At 34.8% G+C, this 24,690-nt stretch overlaps 4 protein-coding genes and 1 long non-coding RNA gene across 5 annotated transcripts; 2 read left to right on the top strand and 3 right to left on the bottom strand.

The window, feature by feature from the left end:
• Positions 1-4,760: 4,760 nt before the first annotated feature.
• On the bottom strand, positions 4,761-6,213 carry LOC121261109 (homeobox-leucine zipper protein HAT22-like). The gene is made up of 3 exons (XM_041163288.1): positions 5,589-6,213; positions 5,240-5,319; positions 4,761-5,137 (listed from the first exon to the last, which is right to left on the bottom strand). Exons 1-3 carry the CDS (start codon positions 5,961-5,963, stop codon positions 4,921-4,923), a joined length of 672 nt encoding a protein of 223 aa, XP_041019222.1. The 5' UTR covers positions 5,964-6,213; the 3' UTR covers positions 4,761-4,920.
• Positions 6,214-7,968: 1,755 nt separating this feature from the next.
• On the bottom strand, positions 7,969-24,441 carry LOC121261111 (transmembrane protein 230-like). Its single transcript, XM_041163290.1, has 4 exons — positions 23,991-24,441; positions 23,490-23,676; positions 22,363-22,371; positions 7,969-7,988 (listed from the first exon to the last, which is right to left on the bottom strand). The coding sequence occupies exons 1-2, from the start codon at positions 24,178-24,180 to the stop codon at positions 23,555-23,557; spliced, it is 312 nt and encodes a 103-aa protein (XP_041019224.1). The 5' UTR covers positions 24,181-24,441; the 3' UTR covers positions 7,969-7,988; positions 22,363-22,371; positions 23,490-23,554.
• LOC121261113 lies at positions 13,163-14,349 on the top strand. The gene is made up of 2 exons (XR_005939828.1): positions 13,163-13,735; positions 14,021-14,349. It is a non-coding gene; the product is annotated as an uncharacterized LOC121261113 (long non-coding RNA).
• On the top strand, positions 17,195-19,363 carry LOC121261110 (glutaredoxin-C4). Its single transcript, XM_041163289.1, has 4 exons — positions 17,195-17,447; positions 18,100-18,173; positions 18,569-18,667; positions 19,036-19,363. Exons 1-4 carry the CDS (start codon positions 17,293-17,295, stop codon positions 19,110-19,112), a joined length of 405 nt encoding a protein of 134 aa, XP_041019223.1. The 5' UTR covers positions 17,195-17,292; the 3' UTR covers positions 19,113-19,363.
• Positions 20,025-22,102, bottom strand: LOC121260298 (WAT1-related protein At2g37460-like). The gene is made up of 5 exons (XM_041162125.1): positions 21,903-22,102; positions 20,714-21,044; positions 20,463-20,624; positions 20,229-20,380; positions 20,025-20,148 (listed from the first exon to the last, which is right to left on the bottom strand). The coding sequence occupies exons 1-5, from the start codon at positions 22,100-22,102 to the stop codon at positions 20,025-20,027; spliced, it is 969 nt and encodes a 322-aa protein (XP_041018059.1).
• Positions 24,442-24,690: the final 249 nt, after the last annotated feature.

The following is a 24,690-nucleotide window of genomic DNA, read 5'->3' as shown; positions in this document are numbered from 1 at the left end:
GGATCAATTAATATTATTAAAGAATTTATAGAGAGAAATTAAGAGACTGTTTTGAGTACTAGTAATTAATTACCTGGTGGGTTCGAGATATGATGATGATGTAGTAGATCAGAAAATAATATTGAAGCCTAAAGTCCTCAGCTAATTTGCTTGGACCATCAGACATGATGGGGTCCAAATATAACCAATCAATCATCAAGGAATAAATGTGCATCCGTCTTCAAAAGTTTAGTCAAACTGTCTTATAAGTTGTGGAAAAAAAAAATTAAATAAGATAATGGATGCTAAGGATTGATTGACTTTGTTTCCATGCTAAATAAATAAAGAAGAAGAAGATACTTTCAATTAATATTATAAAATAAAAAAGAATTTAATTTTTTCAAATTTTAAAATAAAAAATAATATTTTTATTTTATAATATTTTTATTTAATTTTATCTCTCTCATTTCTTAAAACCTCATAAATATCTTAACTCAAACTATTTTATTATTATTCACAAATTATCTCATCTCATCTTACCATATAAATGATGTTTAAATGTATTCTAAATCATCTGTAAATATTAGTGAAATAATTTATAAATATGAATGAAATAGTAGTAAATAATTAATTATAAATATTTACCACAAACTTGGGTTATATAGTAGCCCTACCTAGGGGCGGGCAACGGGCCCCCACACCCATTGTCCCGGCCCGCATCTGGCCCCCTAGCATGGGTAGGGGGCGGGGAGGGTCCAACTCCACCCCGCACTCTTATATATTTTATTATATAAATATATATTTATATTATACATATTTATAAATATTTATTATTTGTACTATATATAAATATAGTAATATATATTAAGTAATATTTTGTGTAAGTTGTAATGTAGTAAGGTGATCCTTTTATAGATTACATGCCAAAATAATATAAGAGTTTCACATTGCTTAAGTGTGAGACTTGTATTTTGAAAGCAATCTATAAAAGGACTACCTTACTACACTACAATTTATACAAAATATGCACTAACAAATTTAAAAACTACATAATTTTTAAATTATAGTCATATATACAAATTTACAATTTACAATTTAGGTTCAAAAATGTATTTTTGTTCACTTTTAGATCCATTAATAATTTTTGAGTCTAGTAGACTAGTCCATTATTGAATTGGACAGGGGGTGGGGCGGACTCCTCCGGCATGCAGGATAGGGTATCCCGCCCTTGGTCATGAGGGACGGGGGGCAAGGAGGGGACTACCCTACGGCGTATGGTGCGGATAGCACTCTAGCACTACCAGCAGTTTAATTTGTTTTGTAATGAATAATGATCATGCCTCTCTTTCTCATCTCTTAATAGAAGTATGGTTGGGAAACGGGATCACGATCAGAGACTCAAAACTGCCGTTTTTCCTTAATTAGAAATGGGTGTAACAATGGTTAAATAGTACCGTTATAATTGATTAAGAAAGTGGGACAGTAACTGAAAGTTTTTAGAAAAATATTTACGAGCCATTAAGATGATATTTTTTTCAGATCTCTCTCCTTTTTTGGTTCTTTCACCCTTCAAAAATGTGATCTTCCTTTGTTCCTAGCAGGAATAATCCGAACAATTAACTCTTTCTGGCTTTTCTTAAAAAAAAAAAAAAAAAAAAAAACTCTCACTGGCCGATTGCTAATTTTATATAATTGGCAGTGAAAAAAATGGATTTCGATTAATCTATTCAGTACTTTGTGGAGCTGTCCTTTAAATATTGTAGCTGATTCCCTTAAGTTTGGGGTAATCATTTAATTAGAATTTGGATAATTAGAGAGTAGTTTGACTGGGTCTGATTCTACGTACGTAATTGATTACGTATATTTATGGTAGAACGGTAAATTTTGGGTTAAGTCCGTTAAGTGTCCCCTCGGGGCACTGACAAGTTGATATATTGATCCCTTGGAAAATTAAAACTTGAGACATGAATGAAGAGGACTGGGATTAAGTAGTCAAATGGTTGACTTACTTGTCCCATGCAATATTCCATTTTTAAAATGATCAATTATAAATTAGTAATATGGAAAATACTAAATATATTTAAAAAAATTATTAAAACTTATTTCATTATACGTTAACTAATTATAAAATAAATTTTATAAGTAAAAATATAAATACTTGCAGTACTACTCTTATCAATATATATATATATATATATATATATATTATTTTGAAAAAGATACTTATAATAATTAATTAGCTACATCATACACCAAAAGTAGGGGTACTAATACAATACTTATAGTGATAGCAATTAAATTCAATTAAATAGATCATATCTAGTGGCGGCCTACTAACATCTGCATCATTTTGATGGAACCGTACCATGACTGAGGTGCATTAATAATCAACTCCCCCCTCCCCAACCAAGTTGTCTAGAATTCCTTTGTTGTTTTTTTTTTTTTTTGGGGAAAAAAAAAGACTAAAATGTCATTATAATACTTGCTAAAGCCAAATTGTACGGTACCAACATCATTGAAGAAGAGTTACAGATTAAACTAACAAAGAATGAGATCCCAACAGCAATGTTCCCAATGTTGGGATATTATATATATATAAATATATATATATATATATATATATGTAAAACATGATCATGAATGCAGCACGGAAACAAGAGGTTGCTATAAATGCTTAATTCGTACATAAAGTATATGTGCATAATTTCTACTAAAATTATAACGATCAATATATATAATTACTAGAATAATATATATATATTATTTCCATGCATGGTATATATTTCCATGCACAATGGTATGTACATCATGTATGTTATGCTAATCATGCATGCATGCACGCACTTGGTGTTGCATGTACATGTATATAATTTCTCTATATACGAAGCTAGCTAGCTCGCTCGCTCGGCCTTTCGCTGCGGTTTCGCATTAATCTCTATTCATTTATTAACTGTACGTACGTGGTTTAAAGCTGAATTAAACTAGCATACGGACTTAAACATGCATGATAATAATGTTATAAGTGATACATGCATGAGATCATGTTCTCGATCGATCGATGTTACGTACTAAATTAAAACGAGTCGCAAAAAAATTATATACTCTGCGTACGAGAATTTGAAAGAAACCTCCGGAGCGATTAATTTTTTATATTTTATTTTTATAAAAATAGAAGGTAGAAGATACTTATAAAAAAAAAAAAAAATAGAAGGTAGAAGATGTACATGTATGGTATTTGGAGTGGAGGAGGATGGGAATCTAATGAGTAGCTCTGGAAAAAACAATTCTCCTATATACAACCGGCAGTAGGAACCGTTGGATAACCGGCTGACCTGACAGCCTGTATATATATATATATATATATATATATAAAACAAACAGAGTAAACGGATATGAGCCCTCATCCTCCCCGTAAGCTCCAACCACCTCACCACTCTACTTTCACTTCTTTGAGAGATCACTGAAAGTCTGTTAGTAATTGATGCCAAAGAGAAATAGCAACTACCATATACCGTGTATCATATATGTACCATGCCCAGATCAAGACGCATTGCACTACCCAAGGGCTATTACAGCTGTCGGTGGCTATGACTAGGTTTAGCATTGTCTGTCGTTAGGGAGGAGCTTCTTGGACGATGGCATGCCTGGATCCGACGAACGGAGACATGCCCAGATCAAGATGTGGGAAAGGGAATTTTGAGAAAGCAGAAAGATAGGGAGGGGTTGGGGAGGGGATTTTGGGGGACGCATGAAACGCAACCAAGAAAGAACATGCTAGAGAAAGAACACCATTTGGAGAAAGAACATGCCGAAGATAGAGGAAAAAATGGGTGATTTTATTCTAAACCTACTAGTCCGAACTAGATGCCAGGAAGGCCATATCCTCTACTGCTTACAAGCTGGCGAGAAAAAAAATTAGGGCCTCGTTAACTAAACAATATGTAAAAAAGGATACCAAAATAGCATGAAGCAGATCTCTACCAGTAGGAGAAGTGCATCGACAGAGAAGCATCCGCTCATTGACAAGCTAATAAATTTAAAACAAGGAAAAGGAAAAGAACAAACCAAGGAAGGAAAAGCAGAAGAATACGAAGAGGGAGGAAAAAGCTGATTAAGTTGGTCTTGAGGAAGAAAAAGTCTATTTGCAACCGGCCACGTGGGATCCCCGTGGTTCCCCTTGCAGGTTGCAAATAGACTTTTTCCGGGAAAAATGGAATTGGATATATATATATATATTTATATATATAATAACCAAGCAAACAAAAAGAAGGCAAGGAAACAAAACAAAACAAATTAACAAAAAAAAAAAAAACCTTTTCTTTAGCCTCATATAGGTCCATTGCGAATTTAAAAAAAAAAAAATGAAGAAATAGTTTCACCTCCCAAAGGCCCCAAAGATGTAAACCCTTGAGAATATCAAGCTGAGTGCCCCCATCTTTTTTGTAGTTTCACCACCCAAAGATGGCCATTATCAAATAGACGCTCCATGAAACGCATGTCATCGTGATCAGGTTTGTCCAATATAGGCGAGAGAGAGAGAGAGAGAGAGAGTACTTTGGAAAGAAAAGTGCATGGACTTTCTTGTCAAATAATAAATTTGGGGAAAGGAAATATATGCATGCATATATGGTCATGTGGCTAACCATGCATCTGTTAAAGGTTCTTCATCATATATAGGCGCCATCCAATACTTATTTGGGTTAAATCTCAGTAGTAGTACTACTAATTCATGTTGAATGCATTAAGATCATGATAAGTGCTTTTTGTTGTTAATTAACTTGTTAAAATTGCATCTATGGCTATATATATATATATATATATATATCTGAAGCAAATAAAATCTCTCTCGAGCAGTTTGCAATTAAGCAGCACCAAAGCCGCTCGATCGATCAATCTACAATTTCTTAATTATTCTTCCGGAGACCGCCGCGTTCTTCCCTTTCATTTGGTTTTAGGATTTTTCTCACACGAGGGGCAGATCCTAAGAGTTGCAGCCTTTTGGAGTTGAATGTATAAAGGAGATGGTACTCCTGATCCAACTAATTTTAGCGATCGTAGCTCCTCCAATTCTTTCTTCAATCTTCTATTCTCGTCACCTAGACTTTCACACCATTTCTTCAAGAATTCATGGTCTACTTCTGTCTGCTTTAACTTGGTTCTGCATCATGCATGGATTAATTATTTCCTTTTTATTATTTACGAAACAATAAATGAAAAAAACGAGATCGATGCAAAAATTCATTATCGGACATTAATATACCTTGCTCTTTTATTTTGGAACCAAACTTCCACCTGTCTGGGCTTCAGATTCGATTGTTCAGCAAGTATCTGTTTCTGTGCCTACATCATGCATGTTTTTTCATTCAATATCCATCCGTACTACTTTAGTCTCTCTTGAACGCATAAATCTAGATGAATCGAAATTAAACAAATCCAGTAAATTAATGATATATATAATACGATCTGGGCGGCATCCAAATGATCTAACTGATCAATATTGAAAATTAATCAAATCCAATAAATTACTAACAATATATATATATATATATACACATATATATGACAAACAAAATATTAAATAAATGAAGTATCTGCATGGGAAAAGTTACCGGATTAAGCCTGCTATGAAGTTTGAAGCTGTCTTCAAGCAAGATGGATTGCTCTTTAGTGAGCCTCAGTTTCCTTCTCCCACCTTCCAGCTTGATCATCTTGTTGTGGTTGTAATTGGAATCATTTTCCTTTTCCGGGTATTGATCTTCTTCATCGTCCCTGTCGATGTTTTTGAGCGTTGATGATCTGTCAGCTGCCTTATGATCCACGTCGATGGCGCCTTCCTCTTCTGGGCGAAGAGCAAACGTTAAGCCGAAGCAAACCGGAGACTTTTCGGCCTTATGATCATCATCGTGTCTCTCGTTCCTCGGACCATGTTCACCCAAGCCAAGTCGAAGTTGGAGCCTTGTATTGCATGCTCCATCATCTTCCATGGTACAGATCGAAAGAAAAAGAGAGAGAGAGAGAGAGAGAGAGAGAACTCTTCTTCTTTTTTTTTCTAAAAAAAAAAAATAGAAGAAAGAAAGAAAGGAAAAGATGAATGAAATGGCCAAATGGGAGAGTTGAAGGCAATAAGAAGAGGATTTGCTACAGATATTAACTTGGGAAATTCAATATTTTCAATCAGTTATTAGTAGTTATTAGACTTATGTAATATTTTAGCAATCAGTAGTAATGACATCTCGAGACTTTAATACCAGAGAGTAAGGGCATGCGTTAGAATTGTGACTCCTTTCAGGACACCAAAACTTCCCATCTTGATGCCATAAGATGTTTGACTTTTCGAATTCTACGAGATTTTTCAAATTTGATGCAATTTTTGAAGTCCACTGTCCACCACGAGTCCACACCATATATTTCCAAACTCTTTCCTATATACGATCGTTAGTAAAAACAAAAAAAATAGTCTTTCTACTTGTACATTTTTCATCATGTTAATTGTTGACATTATGGGATTTCATTTATTGAAAAAAAATATTAATTTTATAAATTAAATTCTACTACGTCAACAATAATTGCAGGTAGCTTAGGGCTAGTTCGTTTTTACAATTATTCATATCTTATCTTATTTAATTATTACAATTTTTTAAAATTTATACAGAAAATAAAATAAAAAATTTAACATTTTAAATCTTTAAAAGAAAATGATATTAAAAAAATATATTCTAACAATATTTTATTCAATTTTTAACTTTTATTTAAACCTATATCATTTTATATGCGAAAACAAACGAGCCTTGAGATATTAACATTATTAGAAATGCGTAGTTGTTTATTTTTTTATGGCAAAAGTGGAAGGAAAATAATTTATACACTATATTTTTTATAACATATTTTACAATAATGTGTTAAATGATGGTTAATTTTATAAAATATTTTATAAAAATATCATTACTTTATTAAAATAATTTTATCTTATAATATTATTATGAAATATATTATAAAAATATATTATGCTTATCAATACTCAAAAAGTGGAAATATTCTTTTGATACGCGCGATGTCGCATGATTTGATTCATTGAGTTGGGAAAGTGAAAATTCCCAGTGATTGTACGTGAAGGCTACTCCTTTGAATCCGTACGTTTAAGCACGCGTTGTTCTTCTAAGTCCCACGATTCATGCACTTTGACCAAATCAATAACTTTCCGTAATACATAACTTGGAAAATTTGAAGAACATGCATTATATTCAGCTAGGTAGCTAGAAGAAACAGCAGAATTTATATGATGATGAATGATTATTTTTCGTAACTGCATGTTTTTCTTTAATTATTGAGTTTTTGAGTTACGACGTTTGAAAGGGAATTTATTGAACAATAAATTAAGGGAAATTTTATTTATAGTCTCTAAATAAGGATTGCATGTACAAACTCTTTATTAAATAAAAAAAAGTACTATTTTAATGAAGATATTATTGTAATTTAAAAAAAAATAACTAGGCTTGCATATGCCGTCCCTAAATAGAAACTGTATGTAGTATTGCTTATAAATCAGATAGAAACAAGAATAATGATAAATATAATCATGAGTTGTGCAAGAACTACATATTTTTTTTAAAAAAAAATAAGGTCTATCTTTAAAAAATTATTATTTTTATATATATTCTATATTTATTATTTTTTTCAAAAAAAGTATATAATGCCTAGACATTCTATGTGTGCAAATATTATTTCTCTTTTTAATAAATTAATGCAATTGCATTCGTAAATGTGAGTTGAGTATAAGATATATAATTGTAAAAAAGTCGTAATACTGTCGTTATCATTTATTAAAAATTAAGTGCTAATTCAAGTTATGGATATCATGGATTGTTTAGGCCGGCTAGAACCGTATGCATCCCGCCGAGTGGTTGACTTGAATACGAGATTTAGTGCATGCTCTACTATTCTATTTATTATTATATTATTATTTATTATTTACCTTTTATTATTATTTAATTTATTATTATTATTATTTACAGAATATATGAGATTATCTCACTAATTAAATACAACCTCAATGTTGACAATTTACATCATAATTATTAAGAATTTTGTTATTCATCATCTACACACACCACGTATCACATTTATTTTTATTTTTTAATTTATTTTTTTGTTTTATTCTTCCTAAATCAATTGATTTCTTCTATTCACTATCCATATATTACATATTTATTAAGATAAAAAATATAAAAATTATATATAATATATGGTATGAGAATGATGAAAAATTTTCCAATTAATTCCTACCGAAAATCACAATGACCAGTACTGTGATGATACAATATTACTTTCCAACGAGAATGTACCTTATTCCATCGTACAAGTATTATTTACAAGGAAATTATATTTTCAGTTTTAAAATTTATAAGTTTGCGTATTCCGTTTTTAAAAAGTTGATAAGCTTAAAATCTACATAAAAAATTATTTTTTAATAATAGATATTCTTTTTTTTTTTAAATATAGTGCACAAGACTTGCATATATATCTTAGACTGCATTTAGTATTATTCAATTATAAAAAAGAGATGATATTTGTAGTTTTAAAATATACAAGTCCTACGCACTCATTTTAAAAAAAATGTATAAATCTGAGATCTACATGAAAAAAACTATTTTGTTAATGGTGGATCTCATTTTTTTCAAAATAAATGTGGGAGAGATTGCAAATCCTAATATTATATATATGGTATTACTCAATTATAAAACAGGTGTGAGTTTATCATTACTCTTAACTATTATAACCTTTAACATACCATTTTGTTGTAAATGACACAACTTAAATATGATATATTTGGTTGAAATTAACTCTAATATCATGGTTAATACTAAAGGGGATAAAATATCTCAGACTTAGATAAATTAAGCTCAATCTAAGAGCCCTCATTAGAAGACAATAGAAGGAAAGAGGAAGAAAAAACAAAGATGAGATAAAGAGGGAACAATGGAGAATAAGATGTCATAGGGAAAAGAAGGAAGGAACATAAAAGAAGAGAAAAATGAGAAAGGGAGAACTCAAGTCAGGCACGCAAGTGATGAGTGAAATAAAACTATCATCCCTCATCACTCTCAAGGCCAGGAATAAAAAGGGATAAGACCGGAAGAGAAAATGGGGGCTTCTTCAACTTCTTCTGCTTTTTCAACTTCGCAACAAGAGTTTAAGAGAGAATATCACATTCATCAAATAAATCTCGGACTTCCGTTGTATAATGAAAAACGAGAGATATGAGAGATTGTAAAATACTCATATTGTAGTGAATTTGCCCCCAAACGACTCGTGAACGTAGGCCAATACTGAATCACGTAAATATATGTGTTTCCTCCATTTATTTTTCATGCGTTTATTTTTTGTTTACTATTGTGGATGTATTTACGGATTCTGTATAACCGTTCTAGACCGCTACTAGAGGCTCCAAACCACCCTGATTGAGGCCCAAAACACCATCGTGGATTAGGAATGATTCTATCTCCTATTCCGATATGTTGTGCAATTTTTTGACATTAACAAATATCATTTTCATTTTTAATGATTGGAGCACTTTAAGATTTATCTCTTAAAAAACGTTTTAACATTTAGCACTTCCATGTACAGTATTAATATATACGTATTTTGAGCGGTGCTACTCTCACCGTTGGGAGCTCCCGCTGGGGTTCCTGCTAGTGGTTTTGAGATGATTTTTTTTTATTTAGTTTTTTACATATATTTTTTTAACACATTTAAATATATTTTAAAAAATAAAAAAATTCATGATATTATTAAGAAATACTTACTTAATCATTAAATAAAAATTATAAAAAAAAATAAAAAACTCGATAAAAATTAACAACGATAAAAATTAACAGTAAAAACTAACGGTAAAAGTAATATTTTCCTATACGTATTTGCAATGGATGGCGGTTGTGGGCGTTGAATAGTCGTGCCATTCGGTGTTTTGTTTTTTTGTTTCGGACTTTTTTGACATGTGAGAAGACCCAAGTTGTGTTGTACGACCCATTATTACGTGTTTTGTGGTGGATTGTCAAAAGGCCTAGGTCAATCTGCGTGTCTTCCTCTTGTCCAAATCCTGTAATCATTCGTTATTGGAAAAATAATTTCCACACAATATTTTTTATAATATTTTACATAATTATATTTTAAATAAAAAATATTTTTATAAAATATTTTATAAAAATAATATCATTTTATAAAAATATCATAATCTTATAATATTATGATAAAATATTATGTGAAAATATATTGTATATATATCATTACTTTTCATTATATCGTCAGCATTTTGAATTTTTGTGACGTCACGCACAATATATATATAATTGAATTATAGAAATAAATGCTTAGATGGACTTTACGCGATTATTATAACTCAATTTGCCTACCTATATTTGACTTTTTGGTGGAAATCAAATAACGTAAAAGAAATGTTAAATTTATAGGATACTGCTGCAGCAACCGATAATTCAAAGAAGATTTTAACCTTTTAAGTGTAAATGTACTTTTTTATTTTTATTTTTTCTTTAATTATTTTTTATATATCTTTAAATATTTTTAAAGAATAGAAAAAAATATAAATTCATTAATATTCACTTTCTTAACTATTGAGTAAAAAAAAATAAAAATAAAAAATAAAAAAAATCAATCGATCAGTCACTTTTATAGGTTCAACTATTATTTTTCAAATTTATATATGATGAATCCTAAACTTTCGGCAAATTAATTAGTATTGTTTATTTGAATGTCGAGTCCTTGTTCATAGCGTCGAACACCTTAAAAAGTTTAGAATTAATAATGCCTTTTCAGGAAATCCAGGACAAAGCTTGACATCCTGTTTGGACTTTGAAGGCCCTTTTTCTTGTTTTGTTCTTGGAGGAAGACACGAGTCCAAATAGATCCATCCATTTTACCCAATCATGCACAAAAAAGGGCCAAGGCCAACCCTTTTGTTGTGGCCAGCAACGTTCCAGTACTGGGTTCTGGGCTTTGTTCATTGAAGTATTTGGACTGGATCATCCAGGCCCATATATAAGAGGCTATTCTGCGGCGTTAAACATTAATTTAGTTTTGCAAAAGATAATTAAATAAGTACCGAGTTGTTTCTCCTCATAGGGTAAAGAGATACGGACAAAGAGGTACCTTTGGTAAACTCTCTCAATCATCAGCAGAGTGGTATATTTATGTATACATATAGGATTACAAGTACATATACAGCTGTAGCATATTACACTATACAAGTAAAAAAGGCCAAGCTATATAGGAAAAGAAGACAATGCATGTAGCTGGTGCATGAATCACGGTGACATGTCTGAGGCATGACTGGTGCATGATTTTGATCAATAGCTATAGTTTCCTTATTATCCCCCTTCAAGTTGAGCGGGAGTGAGCGGACGCACAACTTGGTGCGAAGATCTTGAAACTTGGCAATAGGCAGAGGCTTGGTGAGGGCATCTACAAGTTGAGCTTTTCATTCGGCAAAAACTGAACAAATAATGCACGTCGTTGAACTTGCTCACGCATGAAGTGATAATTGATCTCAACATGTTTAGTACGTGAATGAAGGACTGGATTAGTCAATAAGTACGTAACCCCAAGATTGTCATACCAAAGATGCAGACAAGTATTGGAGGAAATGCCCAGTTCTTGCAAGAGGGATTTAATCCACAACAATTCAGAAGCAACATTGGCAATAGTCTTATATTCCACCTCGGTACTAGATCAAGCCACTGTGGGTTGTTTCTTCAAACTCCATAAGACCAAGGACTGACCAAAAAAGACACAATAGACATTCGTCGATTTTCTGTCATCTGGACTACCCACCTAATCAGCGTCGGAATACATAGATAAGCCAAAGGTCTTACTGGGACGGAGTAGGAGTCCAAAATTTGCTATGTCACGCTGGTAACATCGGATGCGTTAATTAACAACCGCCCAATGCTTGTCAGTGGGCTTATGCATAAATTGGCAAACCTTGTTCACTGAAAATGCAATATCAGGTCGAGTAAGGGATATATATTGAAGGGCACTAACCACACTGCGATAAAGGCTTGAGTCAGAGAAATTCACACCATCTTACATAGAAAGTTAAGTGCTAGAGGCCATAGGAGAATGCATGGCTTGCATTTGACATTTTTGTGCGGTCAAGAAGGTCTATGATGTAGCGTTTTTGACTAAGCAGGAGGCCTTCTGGTGTGGGAATAACTTCAAGGCTGAGAAAGAAATGCAGGTTGCCAAGGTCTTTGACTACAAACTCCAAACTGAGAAACTTGATGAGCGAAGTCACTGCTGAATTTATTACCGGCTGAAGAAGAAGAACCGGTAATAAGTAGTCGCCAAGGTCTTTGACTGCATGGCTGGTGCATGATCTTGATCAATAGTTGTAGTTTCCTTATTATAGGGAATTGCCATTGAGCCGGTCAAGTTGATTACACATCCAACATGAGGGTATATATATAGTCACGGTCACTATTGGAAGAGAGTCGACCATCCCAGGAAAGGAAAAGAGTTTCGTACGTTTGTCACACCCATCAATTAGCTCTGAACCAAAGGTTTTAATAAACGGGAATGGTTAACGAAGGAACAATTTAATGAATTAGACAATATTTTATGACAATTTTAGATTAATTATTTTAATAAAAATAAAAAAATATTAACAATATTATATATGATGCGATTTAAGTATTTAAAATCATGAAAAAAGGAGTTTAAAATATGAATTTAGTGACAAGTTTCAACAACAATATTATTGTATGAATATAAATAGTTTCACGTAATTTATGTATTTAATCTTTATTTTTCTCACTTTTTTGTCAGCTATATAGAATATAGATGCTATTAAGTTATAAGCATATGACGATAATAGTATTTTGTGTACAACCATGATCAATTTAGTATTAAATACTTATTTCTCTCTTAATTTTGTTTTCCATTCAACTAAATAAAGTAAAACACTCTATTTTTATCAGGACCCCTTTCCCCCTCAATCTTTCATACCTTTCATCTTTTAATTTGTTATCCATGAAAAGCTTACTTAGGAAAGAAATAAAGGGCATGCCCTATGGGGCATTGGGGAGAGAGAGAGAGAGAGAGATATGACATAACCACATTGCTAGAGTCCTTATCGATGAGGACAGCCATGGATGAATGATTCAATCGATCGTGAGTGGTTTTGTTTGGCATGGAGACACGCACGTGAACTCAGTTTCTTCCCTTCACTTCCCCAAACAATACCAAGGAGAAAATGACTTCTTCCGCTATAATAGTACAGCGGGAGTCTCCCCAAACAGAGTTAATTCGTAAAGAGCATGGGACATAGCTTGTCTTCTGGCCTTAGGGTTTGGGGTCCGTCTTGGGTCTCTCTCATCTATATTAGCTGCAGAATCATAGGCATGGGCTGAGACATGTTTCCCCGTCCCCTTAATTACGCAATAATAGACTCTCTCTCTCTCTCTCTCTGTGCAACGCCATGGCGCCATTCTATATATACTTGGTTTTCTACCCATTTTTTCGTCGACCCAAAAGAAAAGGAAGTTTTTATATTTTGGCTATATAAATAATGAGATCTTCCCGCATCGTTTTCTTATCATGTCTACTTTCAACCGCTTTCTACTTCTTTTCCCCAACTCTAATTACTAGCTCATCTTCCTTTATTGAGCTCCCTGCAGGCCGTCCGTCCGTGAGGAAACTGAGCATGTTAAGTCCCTACGACAAGCATAAATATCACAAGGTAAAGGTAAGCTGAAAACTCAAAAGTCCCTCTCAATGTGAAGGTTTTTTTTCAGAAGATTTACCAAAAGATTGCATAGTACTGTCATGTTATACTCCCATTAATATTGATCTAGTTATTTTCTGAGGAAAAAACAAGCTAAAAAAGTTACCTTTTAGCTTCCCCATGCCAATTGCCAATACTTCTTGATCTCCCAGATGATCAATCGATATCTACACCTTTTACAATCGAAATGATCTTACTTCGGGATACGGCCTAGCTTATATTGGGTATGCATGTATCGAAATGCAGATTGGTGAAGATCAGATGAAAGGATCAAGTACCGTCGCAGAAGGCTCAATGGCCCTCAAACGTACAAGAAGCGGCCAGTACAACTTAGATCGTGAGCTTGTCTACCACATTGATTATCATGGGGTGACAACACATCCGACCCCAACTCCGAGGCACCCTAAACCTTAGGACAGTTTAGGAGTGCTAATTATAATTCGTTTTTATATATGAGGAGGAATATGCATGGAATACTACTTTGTATTAGTATGTTTGAATAGATGCATGAGAAGATCAGGTCCTGAGACATATATATAAACATATATATATATATATATATATTGTTTTCTTTATAGACGTCTCAGCTATATATGCCAATTTCTCAACCAAAACGATTGCCCAGAAACGCTAATAATGAAGGAGATCAGTATACTTGTTACAAAGAAACAAAAACCAATCTATGATTGTAAAGATATATAGTAAGAGGTGCTGATTTCCTCTTTTCTCTCTGTGTTTTATTTTTTATTTTTTCCAGTGCAAGTTGGTTACAAAGTTTCCAAACGAACATTTAAACCCTCCAAAATTCAAGTAGGAGAAGTCGAGAACGGGATTTATATGTTCGTTTCTGTAATTTGATAAAATTAAAAATATATACCGATCTAGGCTTTTAGTGCTGCTTCTTGCGTGAATTTATTAGCAGTTTGGCAAACATATCCAAAAAAAAAAAAAAAAAGGGATTGGACACAAGTGATCAAAATGAGTACTTCTCTGTCCTAAAGTTCATGAAACAATGAAACTGATCTCAATAGTAAAAACGTTACAAATTAGCACACTCGAAAATAAATGAAGGCAAGCTCAACACTTCCAATTTTCAAGTTCTGGTTCTGGCTGTGGTTCCACCAACAAAGTCATGAAATATGAGCAAAACCCTCCCACCTGCAGCACTTTCAACTTCAATATATAATCTCTCAGATTAACTCGATCCTGTGATTTCAATACGAAACAATATTCTGACGACTTTCTTTATAAATTTTAAAACAGCTAGCTCTTAACCACAATATCAGAACCAACAGTACTTTTGTTTTGCTGTCCTTTTACTCTAAATTTAATGGTTAATATAGCAACACCAACATGAGAATCCACCGTCTAAATCGACGGCGTCGATCTACGACAAAGTCATTGATCTGAATACTAGTCATATATATTTCGCCATGTCAAACACATGACTAGTCATTGAAATTCACTTGCTTGAATCATTTAAAACCATCAGTGAATGGATCTAATGGTACTAATTAATACTACAAGGGGTTCAAATTCTATCACTTTACGCAAACACACTCTCATAGACAGATCACAACCAAAGACGCACAATTGTAACCATTTTGATCATGATCCTATTTCTGATCTATGTAATTAAGGAGATCGCAGCCTGCAAATCTACTACATCTAAGATTGTTATCACATCATCACATCTTAGAGACATTATACAGTAGTGGTGCAGCTCTCCAAGAAAATGGGTCCTAAACGGCCTGTATCATGTCTTATAGACATAAATGCCTTTACTATATTATTTGGTCAAGAAAATGGGTCAGTTGCCCACATGCACTGTTTTCAGCTTTTTAAAGATAGCACTCCAATCATAAAGAAGATCACTTTGCAATCACTACTTAGATTCATATTTTAAGGAAAAATCATTGAAATGAATAATAATCATGTGCGGCAATCATGATTTTCTGATTTTTTTTTTTATAGTTGCCAAACTACTCTAAATTAGTAGCCTCCAGTCGATGCAAAGTGCTTGATCGGAGAGATTTGAGTAGACTCTTCATGTAATTAAGCAGTAGGGCATATTAAGACTAGTGGTCGACCTTGTAATTGAGATCCACCACACAACATGAATTCACTCGTACGTGACAGTCATGTTGATGCTTCTTATTATTAATTAATAGTTTCTAGATTGCAACAGATGGCCAACCCACGTGCTAAATAGACCACCCTAGATCCATGAATTTGTTGACTGACCAATCCAATTGATCAGTCCCTTTTTAGTGGACCAACGGGCATGGCCGATGCGAATCAATTAAAGATGGCTATTGCATGGGGTCTAATTAAATTTATACAGACATGGAATCAGACAGCTAGTTAGGCTCAAGCAATACTATTGTTGATTGATTATTTAGAATCCAAGGATGTTCACCAACAGCTAGCATGACCCATTATGATGTAATGAGCAGAGATATCTTTGAATCACTCATCATTATTTGGTAAGCTGCTTAATTTTTCCCTCCGGTTGACTTGCCAATGTGAATGAAGTTGCATTTCGCCCACCTATGATCTAGTAATTGTATTTGTTTTTGGTAATTATCTGACATTTTTTCTTTAAAAGGAGATTTAAACGTCAATTTAAGATTTTTTAAAAAAAGATCAAGTTCTATTTGCAGTCTTAAAGTGTATAAGTCGAGCACTCTTTTTAAAATATGTCACCCATATTAAAAAAATTAGTTTTTTAATGATGACCCAATTCTTTTTCAAAAAGATTGCGCAATGTTTGTACAACCAATAACGATGGTAACTTGGGCGGATAAAATGTAATTTTTTACCATTGATCAATGACGACTCAAACTCCAAGTAGATGAAACATAATTATTCTAATATAATATAGATACACCTTATCTAAGCAAATAACCATGCAAACAAGTCACCAAAGGTAATTTTTCCCCCAAAGATGTCAATAATTGTTGAATCACAAATCACTGAAATTGTACAATGTTTCTATAAGTAGGTGACTCCAATCGTGGTTAATAGTACTGGAGTGTTCGGCCCATTTGGGCCACCCACGAAATGGCCCATGGTGGTCACCTCTTAGATTGTCCGATATGCTAGCACAATGGCCATCCCTAACGGTGGTGCTGTTTTCTTTTCTTTTCTTTTTTTTTTTTTTTTTTTCCTTTCTAATTTTTGTAATATATATATTTTCATTTATTTGTAATTTTTAAGATTTTATTATTCTTTTGTGATAGAATTAATTTGAAAGTGAAACGTCTGTATATTTCTGCTAAGACTATTATTCAGGTCGTGGCACATTCATGAGTCGTTATGGATTTTTAACGGGAGATCGACGCACAGAATTGAAAGTTTATTAAATTCCTTTTCGTTTTATTTATTTATTTTATAATCAACGAAAATGTTTCTGCCGCGTAACATTGCCGTCACATACAAACAAATTAACAACAAACATACACGAGAGAGACAAACAGGGGGAGATTGAGAGAGAGAGAGAGAGAGAGAGAACTTCTATGGCAGCGAGAGCGGTAATACTGTCAATTTTAGTCATAACCATAGCTGCATCTCTCTCATGGGTATCATCATCTTCGCCTGAATCTGCTTCTGCCTTTGTCAAGAAGACCATCTCTTCCCACAAGATCGTCGTCTTTTCCAAGTCCTATTGCCCGTACTTTCTCTTACTTTCTCCTCAATATCGTTGATTTCGATTTGTAGTTTCAAGATCCTAATAGCATTCAATTTTATTGGGCTTTGAACAGTCTGTAGTCTTTTGCCTTTGACCTTTTTTTAATATAGAGTTTTATATGCTCTGATTGACATTTTATGGGATACACTTTCTTCCAATTCCTCATTTGAATGCTTTTTTTTTTTTTTTTTTTTTATCAGTAATTCCTCATTTGAATGCTTGTAAATATTATGCGTCTAAAGTTACTTTTTTTTTTTTTTGTCTTCCACCTTAATGTACCTGCCGGGCTAGTTTGATTTGCTTGTATTGGCATATTTTGAGGTATGGACTTGAGCGCACATATATATGGATCTGATCTGGAGTGGCGCCGCTTGGCCTGTTAAGGATCTGATTAGACTAAAATCCGTGTATTTTTGTTAATAAATATACACCTAGATTCTAATTTAGAGGAAGATTTCAGACAAAAACTTGCGAGGAAAACAAAAAAACTATCAGAAGTTCCCAATGCATTTTAGCAAAGCTGCTGAGGGAAATACCCAGTTCGTCTCTTTGGGTGCCATTTATATACGAGTATGACGATGCCTACATTTTCTCTTTCTCAGTGAGCTATTTTTATATGAATAATTTATTGCAGGTACTGTAGAAGGGCAAAAAATGTTTTCAAACAGTTAAGCCAAGTACCACATGTTGTTGAACTTGATGAGAGAGGTATGTTCATGAATACCTTACTGATTTTTCTCATAGTTAGCATAAAAAGGATAGTATCAGGGGATCCTGTTTAGAAGTAACAAAATGCAAAGTAACGTGTATAAGTAAAGTCCGTTGAATGGACTGGGAAAGTTGCTCCTAAGCAGTTGTATCAATATTCACGCTCCATCTAACGTCTTGAGATCCAGTTTTTAGGATTAGCATTTCAGCACTGTAGACTGCAAAGTAATAGCTCGAACTTGTATTGTGATAAGCGGAGTTGGAAATTTGCATGGCTTGTAGTGGTAGCTCCCATTAGAAGAAGGATATGTGTGGCTGTGTGTGTGTGTGTGCCTATTTATGCCATGGTTTGGGTACCGAGGAATATTGATGTGTGTCGGCTCTTTATCTGGCAGATGATGGCTCAGACATTCAGGATGCCATAAGTGAGATTGTTGGGAGGCGTACTGTACCCCAGGTGTTCATAAATGGAAAGCACATTGGAGGCTCAGATGGTAAGTTTGTATTGACAAACTCGTATAAGAAAACATGTAAAACCCTCAAGTGGTAAAACTTAACATTACATGAAAGAACTGCACCTAAACCTTTCTTGATGGGTGCATTAACGGGATATGGCTGTACATGTTTGTCATCGTGAATTCATGCTATTTAATATAATGCAATTACAGGTGCTCTGGTGTTTGTTGCATGCATAGGAACCCTAGATTGTAGCTATAGATAGCTGAACAGTTTTTATAGTGTTGGTCCGGGCTAACAGCTTGACATAACTTCATGTTGGTGCTTGTCTAGAATGCCAAAATTTCAATAGAAAGGTTCTCCTAGCAAAATCATAGTATGAAACTCATTAGCATATTGATTCCAGATACTGTTGAAGCATATGAAAGTGGAGAACTGGCTAAGCTTCTCGGCATTGCTATGACGGATGAAGATGAACTCTGAACCAAGTCGCAGATAATAAGAGACGGACCAGTCATCGCAGAGTAAATCCAGATGTAGTGCTTATGTTGTATTTCTTTGCATGAGGGGTACGGTAATGACTCAAAATTTCCTTTTTCATCATATGCTAGTAATTAAAGCCAGATTGCTCGGTGAGAGAATGCTATTCTGATCATTTTGCTTTCATCTATCAAACTCTGGGAGAATTGGAGTCAAGTAGCTGATAATAGTAGGGAATGATGGTTGTATTTTAATGCCTCTCTTGATTTTTTGGAGTTTCTTTGTCTGAAATACCGTCATTTCAACTGAAATACAACGGGCTGATGCCTGCTTAACATAGAGTGTAAGCGTTTACAAGTCTCAGAATCGCATGTATTTGGATTTACAACGGGACAAGGGCATAAGCTGGACTTTCCATGTGTTACGTAAGAGGATTCACCAAGTGTTTTTATTTTTGTTCTATATTTAAAAAAGTCGAAAATCTTATTGAAAATAGCAAAGGCTTAGCCCACAGGATGTATTATGTATGCAAGAGAGGACATACCAAGTTGAGCTTATCTCCTCCTCGCAAAGGACCAGGTAGTAAAATGATGGTAGTTTCTTTGAATTTCTTTCCATGTGAAAATCAAGTTTCTTTCATGTGAAAAAGACTAAATGAGCAAAACAGAAATATGTTAATGATTCTAAAATCCACTTCTGAACATAATATTTATGCTATTGTCACTCGTTAAAATAATACTATTGTCACTGATGAGAAGAATTTTTCATGTTGTTTACATCAAATATTCTCAGCCAATTCTTAACACAAACATTACAACAAATTCAAAAGCTAGCTTGTTCGGAGCCAAAGAATAGCAGTTTTTTTCATCTTGCATCTTAAGAACTATAGCTTTTGTTGAACTCAGCCTCTGCCTTTCAAGGTTGAACCAAGGGAGAGTACAAAGAATCATCGGCCACAATTTCTTCCTTCTTCATGTCATTGGCTTTTGCCCATAGAAGTAGGTAAAGCCCCAGTATAACCAATACTCCTCCCACAATGCTACACAATAAGCAATAACCCTTTAAAACCGAAAGAAAAGAAGGTATGAGATAATAAATTATATATACACATGTCCATACCTGCCCAAATGTGCAGAATTTCCCAAGACAAATGTCTGCAGAAGGAACGATAAAACGACCAGAAGTGGGTTAAAAGCTGTTGTGAATACAGGTCCTCTCTTCTTAATGGACCATGTCATTACATAATACGATAATCCTGTCACCACAACTCCCTGCAATTTACTAGAAATGATTACTGGTTGTTTGCATGATGAATGTTTTCGGATTTTGGATATCATGTATATTTTGGCTTACTCCTAGTAATATGGTAATCAAGACAAGTCCTCCTTCCCACTTTAGCTTCCAAGATGAACTTGATGAGACAAATGCAGCGACAATGGCAGCTTGGATCGTGCCGAATAAGCTCATCATCGCAGTTAAGGATAGTTCTGCTGGGTATAACCGAGTGACATGCCCCTGCATAGATTACACGACTAAATCAACAATAAAGCAAGCTTTACTTGTGCTTAAATTGGATCATCAATTTGCAGAGCCGTTTTTCTGACCACTACAATGTTCCAAAAGCTTGTTGAAAGCACTCCAACCACTATCATTATGCCGCCAATGATGCCGTCACTGATCACTTGAATGTTGAACAACATGGAGGTTAGTACAACCGGCCCATCCCACAACACTAAAGTCAGAGCTCCGGCAGCCGAGAGGGCTAGACCCCATATCTTGGCCTGCCCGTTGATGCTCCAACATTTGATCTTTTCTTGACGGAAGATGAGAGCCAGTGTAAATACAATTGAGGGGACCAAGTTCAATCCAACGCTTTGATAGGTCGACGATAAATATTGCAGGGACACTGCCAATAGTATCTGACAAAGAGTAATCCTACACAACAATGTGCAAAAAATTAATGAAAATACTCAAAAAGAAAAGTTCCTCTTTTCGGAACAGTCGCTCTGCCCCAAACATCAAATGCCGAGTTTTGTTGCTGATTAAACAGATTTCTCCAAAGTATGACAAGATTTTGCAGGCCATTTGTGGTCTCTCATCTTATCAAACGAAAAATTGGCGCTCAATATTTCATTAGGAGGCGAGCTAAATTGGAAGACGGTGGCCTTTCTGGAGCAACTATGCCTCATACCACAAGTAACAAATCAGAAAAGTGCCCTGAACCAGTCTCATTTGGAGAAAACTTCCAATTTAAATAGCAAGAACAAGCTTTATACTTAACTGCAATAATCCCATAAGGAATGCATAGCACAATATCTTGAAGGTGAGAGGAGGCCTTGCGTTCCTGCGAGCAAAAACAACTCCATGCTTAAAATGTGGATATGGGTCAAGCATAAATCATAAATTCCAGGAAATAATCGGGAGCGAAAAGGTCTAAAGTTGTCTAGGCCGGATGTACCAATATACTGCCTTTTCAATTCTCCTGAAAAGGCCCACCGGAGATGAAATTTAGAGTAGTGACCATTTCACAGTTTTCATTACATTAGCAATCTCCAATTACCTATTTGCCACCATACCTTTGGTCTTTTAGAAACGAAGGGATGCCCTCTCTACCATTTCTTGGTTATCAAGGGAAAAATGTGGATAAATGACTCATATGGTGGGCTTATTTACAACTAAAAAACAGAAGTTCAAACATTGAGAGGCCACCTTTTTTCTCCTTTTTCTTTTTTTTGCCTCCTTTAACAGAGCATTTTGGGAGGAAACCAAAGTAAAGAAGATGAAAGCACTCACTTATCGATGAAGAAAGCGAGAAGAGCCAAGACAATGGTAGAGATGGCATGCCCGTAGACTTGGATGATGAGAGCACTGACGCCAACGGAGGTGAGTGATTGCACCAGAATCATGAAAATTGCAAGGCATAATTCATTCAAAGTTAGGAATACGTATGCCTTGCTCTCCTCTAACCAATACAACAGCCTTGTCGTCTCCATCTACTGCTCTCTAGCTTGCTTTCTTTTCTTTTTTTATTTACTCCTTTTATTAATAGCTTGCTCGCAATAATTGCTCTTTGAATGTTAGGTTGACTAGCAGAAGTTAGAAGTTAGAACTGCCACGCCCCACGTGCTAGGTTCGATGAGAAGTAGGACGATCATTTTAGGACTATCCTAAAAAGCCTAAGATCCACGAATTAATAAACTACTGAGATTTTCTTGAGCATTCTTTAAACGTACAGATATTGATTCCAAAAAAAAAAAAAGTACAAATATATATATATATATATATATACACACATATATATAAACATTTATCTGAGTATTCTTTCTTTCAAAAGCCAAGATCTGGGTACAAAATGGATTAAACCCTCGTGCAGTGATGTGCTGAACAGTTCTTAACATTTGTGCTCGCCAATCATCAGTTAACTTCCTGCCCCTCCACTCAGCACACCCATTTAACTGCAACATCTGCAGTGCTACCAGGCCCACCAACTAGCTAGCAATATGACCACATTTGTCCCCATCCAGGACTATAAATTCCACCATTGTCAAACCACTCTTATGAATGATGGACACGATTGATATTAGCGAATATTGCCTAGGCCTCAGTCAGAACTTCTACAGCGGCCTCCAGTGTCACCTGGCCATAACAGCTGCTGCCGCCAGTGTGCAAGTAAAAACTAAGACCGCATATAGCAGAGGAAGGAACATTGTGCCCGCTCAGTGGTTCTGGTTATCCCTTCCCTTCCCCATCTTGTAGATGGATTTTCCACAGCTGTTCTTCAAGGAAACCAGATACTCCAGGAAAGCGAACACCCATCTGAAAGTTCCTCGATGGTGATGGAGAACAAAACATTTTGTATTGCTTTATTGTCTAAAACTGACTATATAATATATGTATACTACCTTTATTGGGTGAAACAAAAATTTGGTATATTGTTTCCAGACCTCTGCCATTTGGACCAGAAACTACCAACTAATCTTATTCATGCAATTTTTAAACATGAAATTTTCCTTCTTGCTTTAAGTCAATAGATGATAAGGCAGAGCCAGAGTTACATTAGGTTTAACTTCTTAGTCATTAGTTGGCATATCGGCATCTGATACATTGTTTGGAATATTTGAAAATAGATTAGATCCTTTAGCATAGCAAAATTTCACTAGCAATTATACTAGCAAACATAGCTACAGCTGCACCAGAAAACAATCTACATACTTCAAAATTAAATGGCTTTCCCTTTCCTGGATTTTCCATAAGCAAATACATAAAAGGAAAACTGCACGTGACAGGAGAAATGATCTCAAGTTACCGGATCAAAGAGAACAGCAGATACAAATACAAAATAGAAAAAATCATAAATTTCACAAGGCACGAGATTGGCAAAATTCGAGGAAAGGTCTGTACAAGAGAAGGAGTCCTGCTTGAACGAACTTTCAACTTATGGCATATTATACAGCAGGTATGTTGGAGAAAGAGAAGCCTTTGTATCCCTTATAAGCATAGTATGCAATTCGTGTATAGTAAAACCCCGGGATGAACAAGATCGACCCCAGTATTGCAAAGAAGAGCCCTATTCATTCATCACCAAAACAAAATCAATCTCAGAAAGGCCTAAACCTGGCAAAGCTCTGTTAGTTTTATTCTGTACTACTCTCCCCTGATCCCTCAGCAGCCCAACAGATCAAATTGCACAAGAAACCACCACAGAAAGTATCACTTCGCTTTGTGATCTGTTTGGCTACGAAGAAATCGTAGGAAAATTCAGCCGTGAAAAGATCCCAAATTTTATCACATGAACTCGAGTAATTTCTCGTCAAACATAAGAAGCTTAATTGGAAGTGAGAAAGCAGAAAGAGGACAAAAGGAATAGAAGAAAATGTTTACCATGAGCACGATCGCCGCCGACGTGGTTGAAGGCCATGATGAGGCCAACGATGATGCCGAACGCACCGAAGAGGAGGAGGGAGACGGCGAGGGCGATCTCCTTGATGGGAGGCCTGTTATTCACCGTATACGAGGTCTCCATCATTATGTCATCGTCAGTTATCGAGAACGCGTGGTCCACGTACGCCATTTTCTTCCCTTCTTGCCCCGCGCGCGCACACTCAGGTGTCTCTGCAACCTATTTGATATATTTCTTTTTCTTGAGAGAGAAACTATTTGATATTTGATTAGCCTAGTTAAGCCTTTTTTTCTTCACGAGGATTCGAGAAAGAAATGGGGTGAGAGTCAGGAGTTTGGTTGGTGAATGGTGAGGGGTTCAAAGTTGGAGACTTTTCAAAGGGAAGAGATGTGGGTTTTGGGGTTGTTTGACTTTTGAGAAGCTAGGCAATCTCTTTTTGAAGCTTGAAGCTTGAACCCTTCTTCCCATGCATTTATCCGAAAGACCAAAATCCAAACCTCAGCTCACACGTCAGCAATTGGCACCCAACGAATTCGATGTGGCCAATAGGCTCAAGTCCTTTGAAATGGATAGACGAACAGAAACACCACGGTATCTTTTAACAATTCTTTTATTTTATTTATTTATATATAATATTCGTCACTTTATTTAGCGGTGAGTGCCGATAATTAGAAGGAGGAG

The sequence above is a fragment of the Juglans microcarpa x Juglans regia genome, chromosome 4D (assembly GCF_004785595.1).
Source record: "Juglans microcarpa x Juglans regia isolate MS1-56 chromosome 4D, Jm3101_v1.0, whole genome shotgun sequence".
Classification (NCBI taxonomy): domain Eukaryota; kingdom Viridiplantae; phylum Streptophyta; class Magnoliopsida; order Fagales; family Juglandaceae; genus Juglans; species Juglans microcarpa x Juglans regia.
This window is presented reverse-complemented; position numbering and strand designations above follow the sequence as displayed.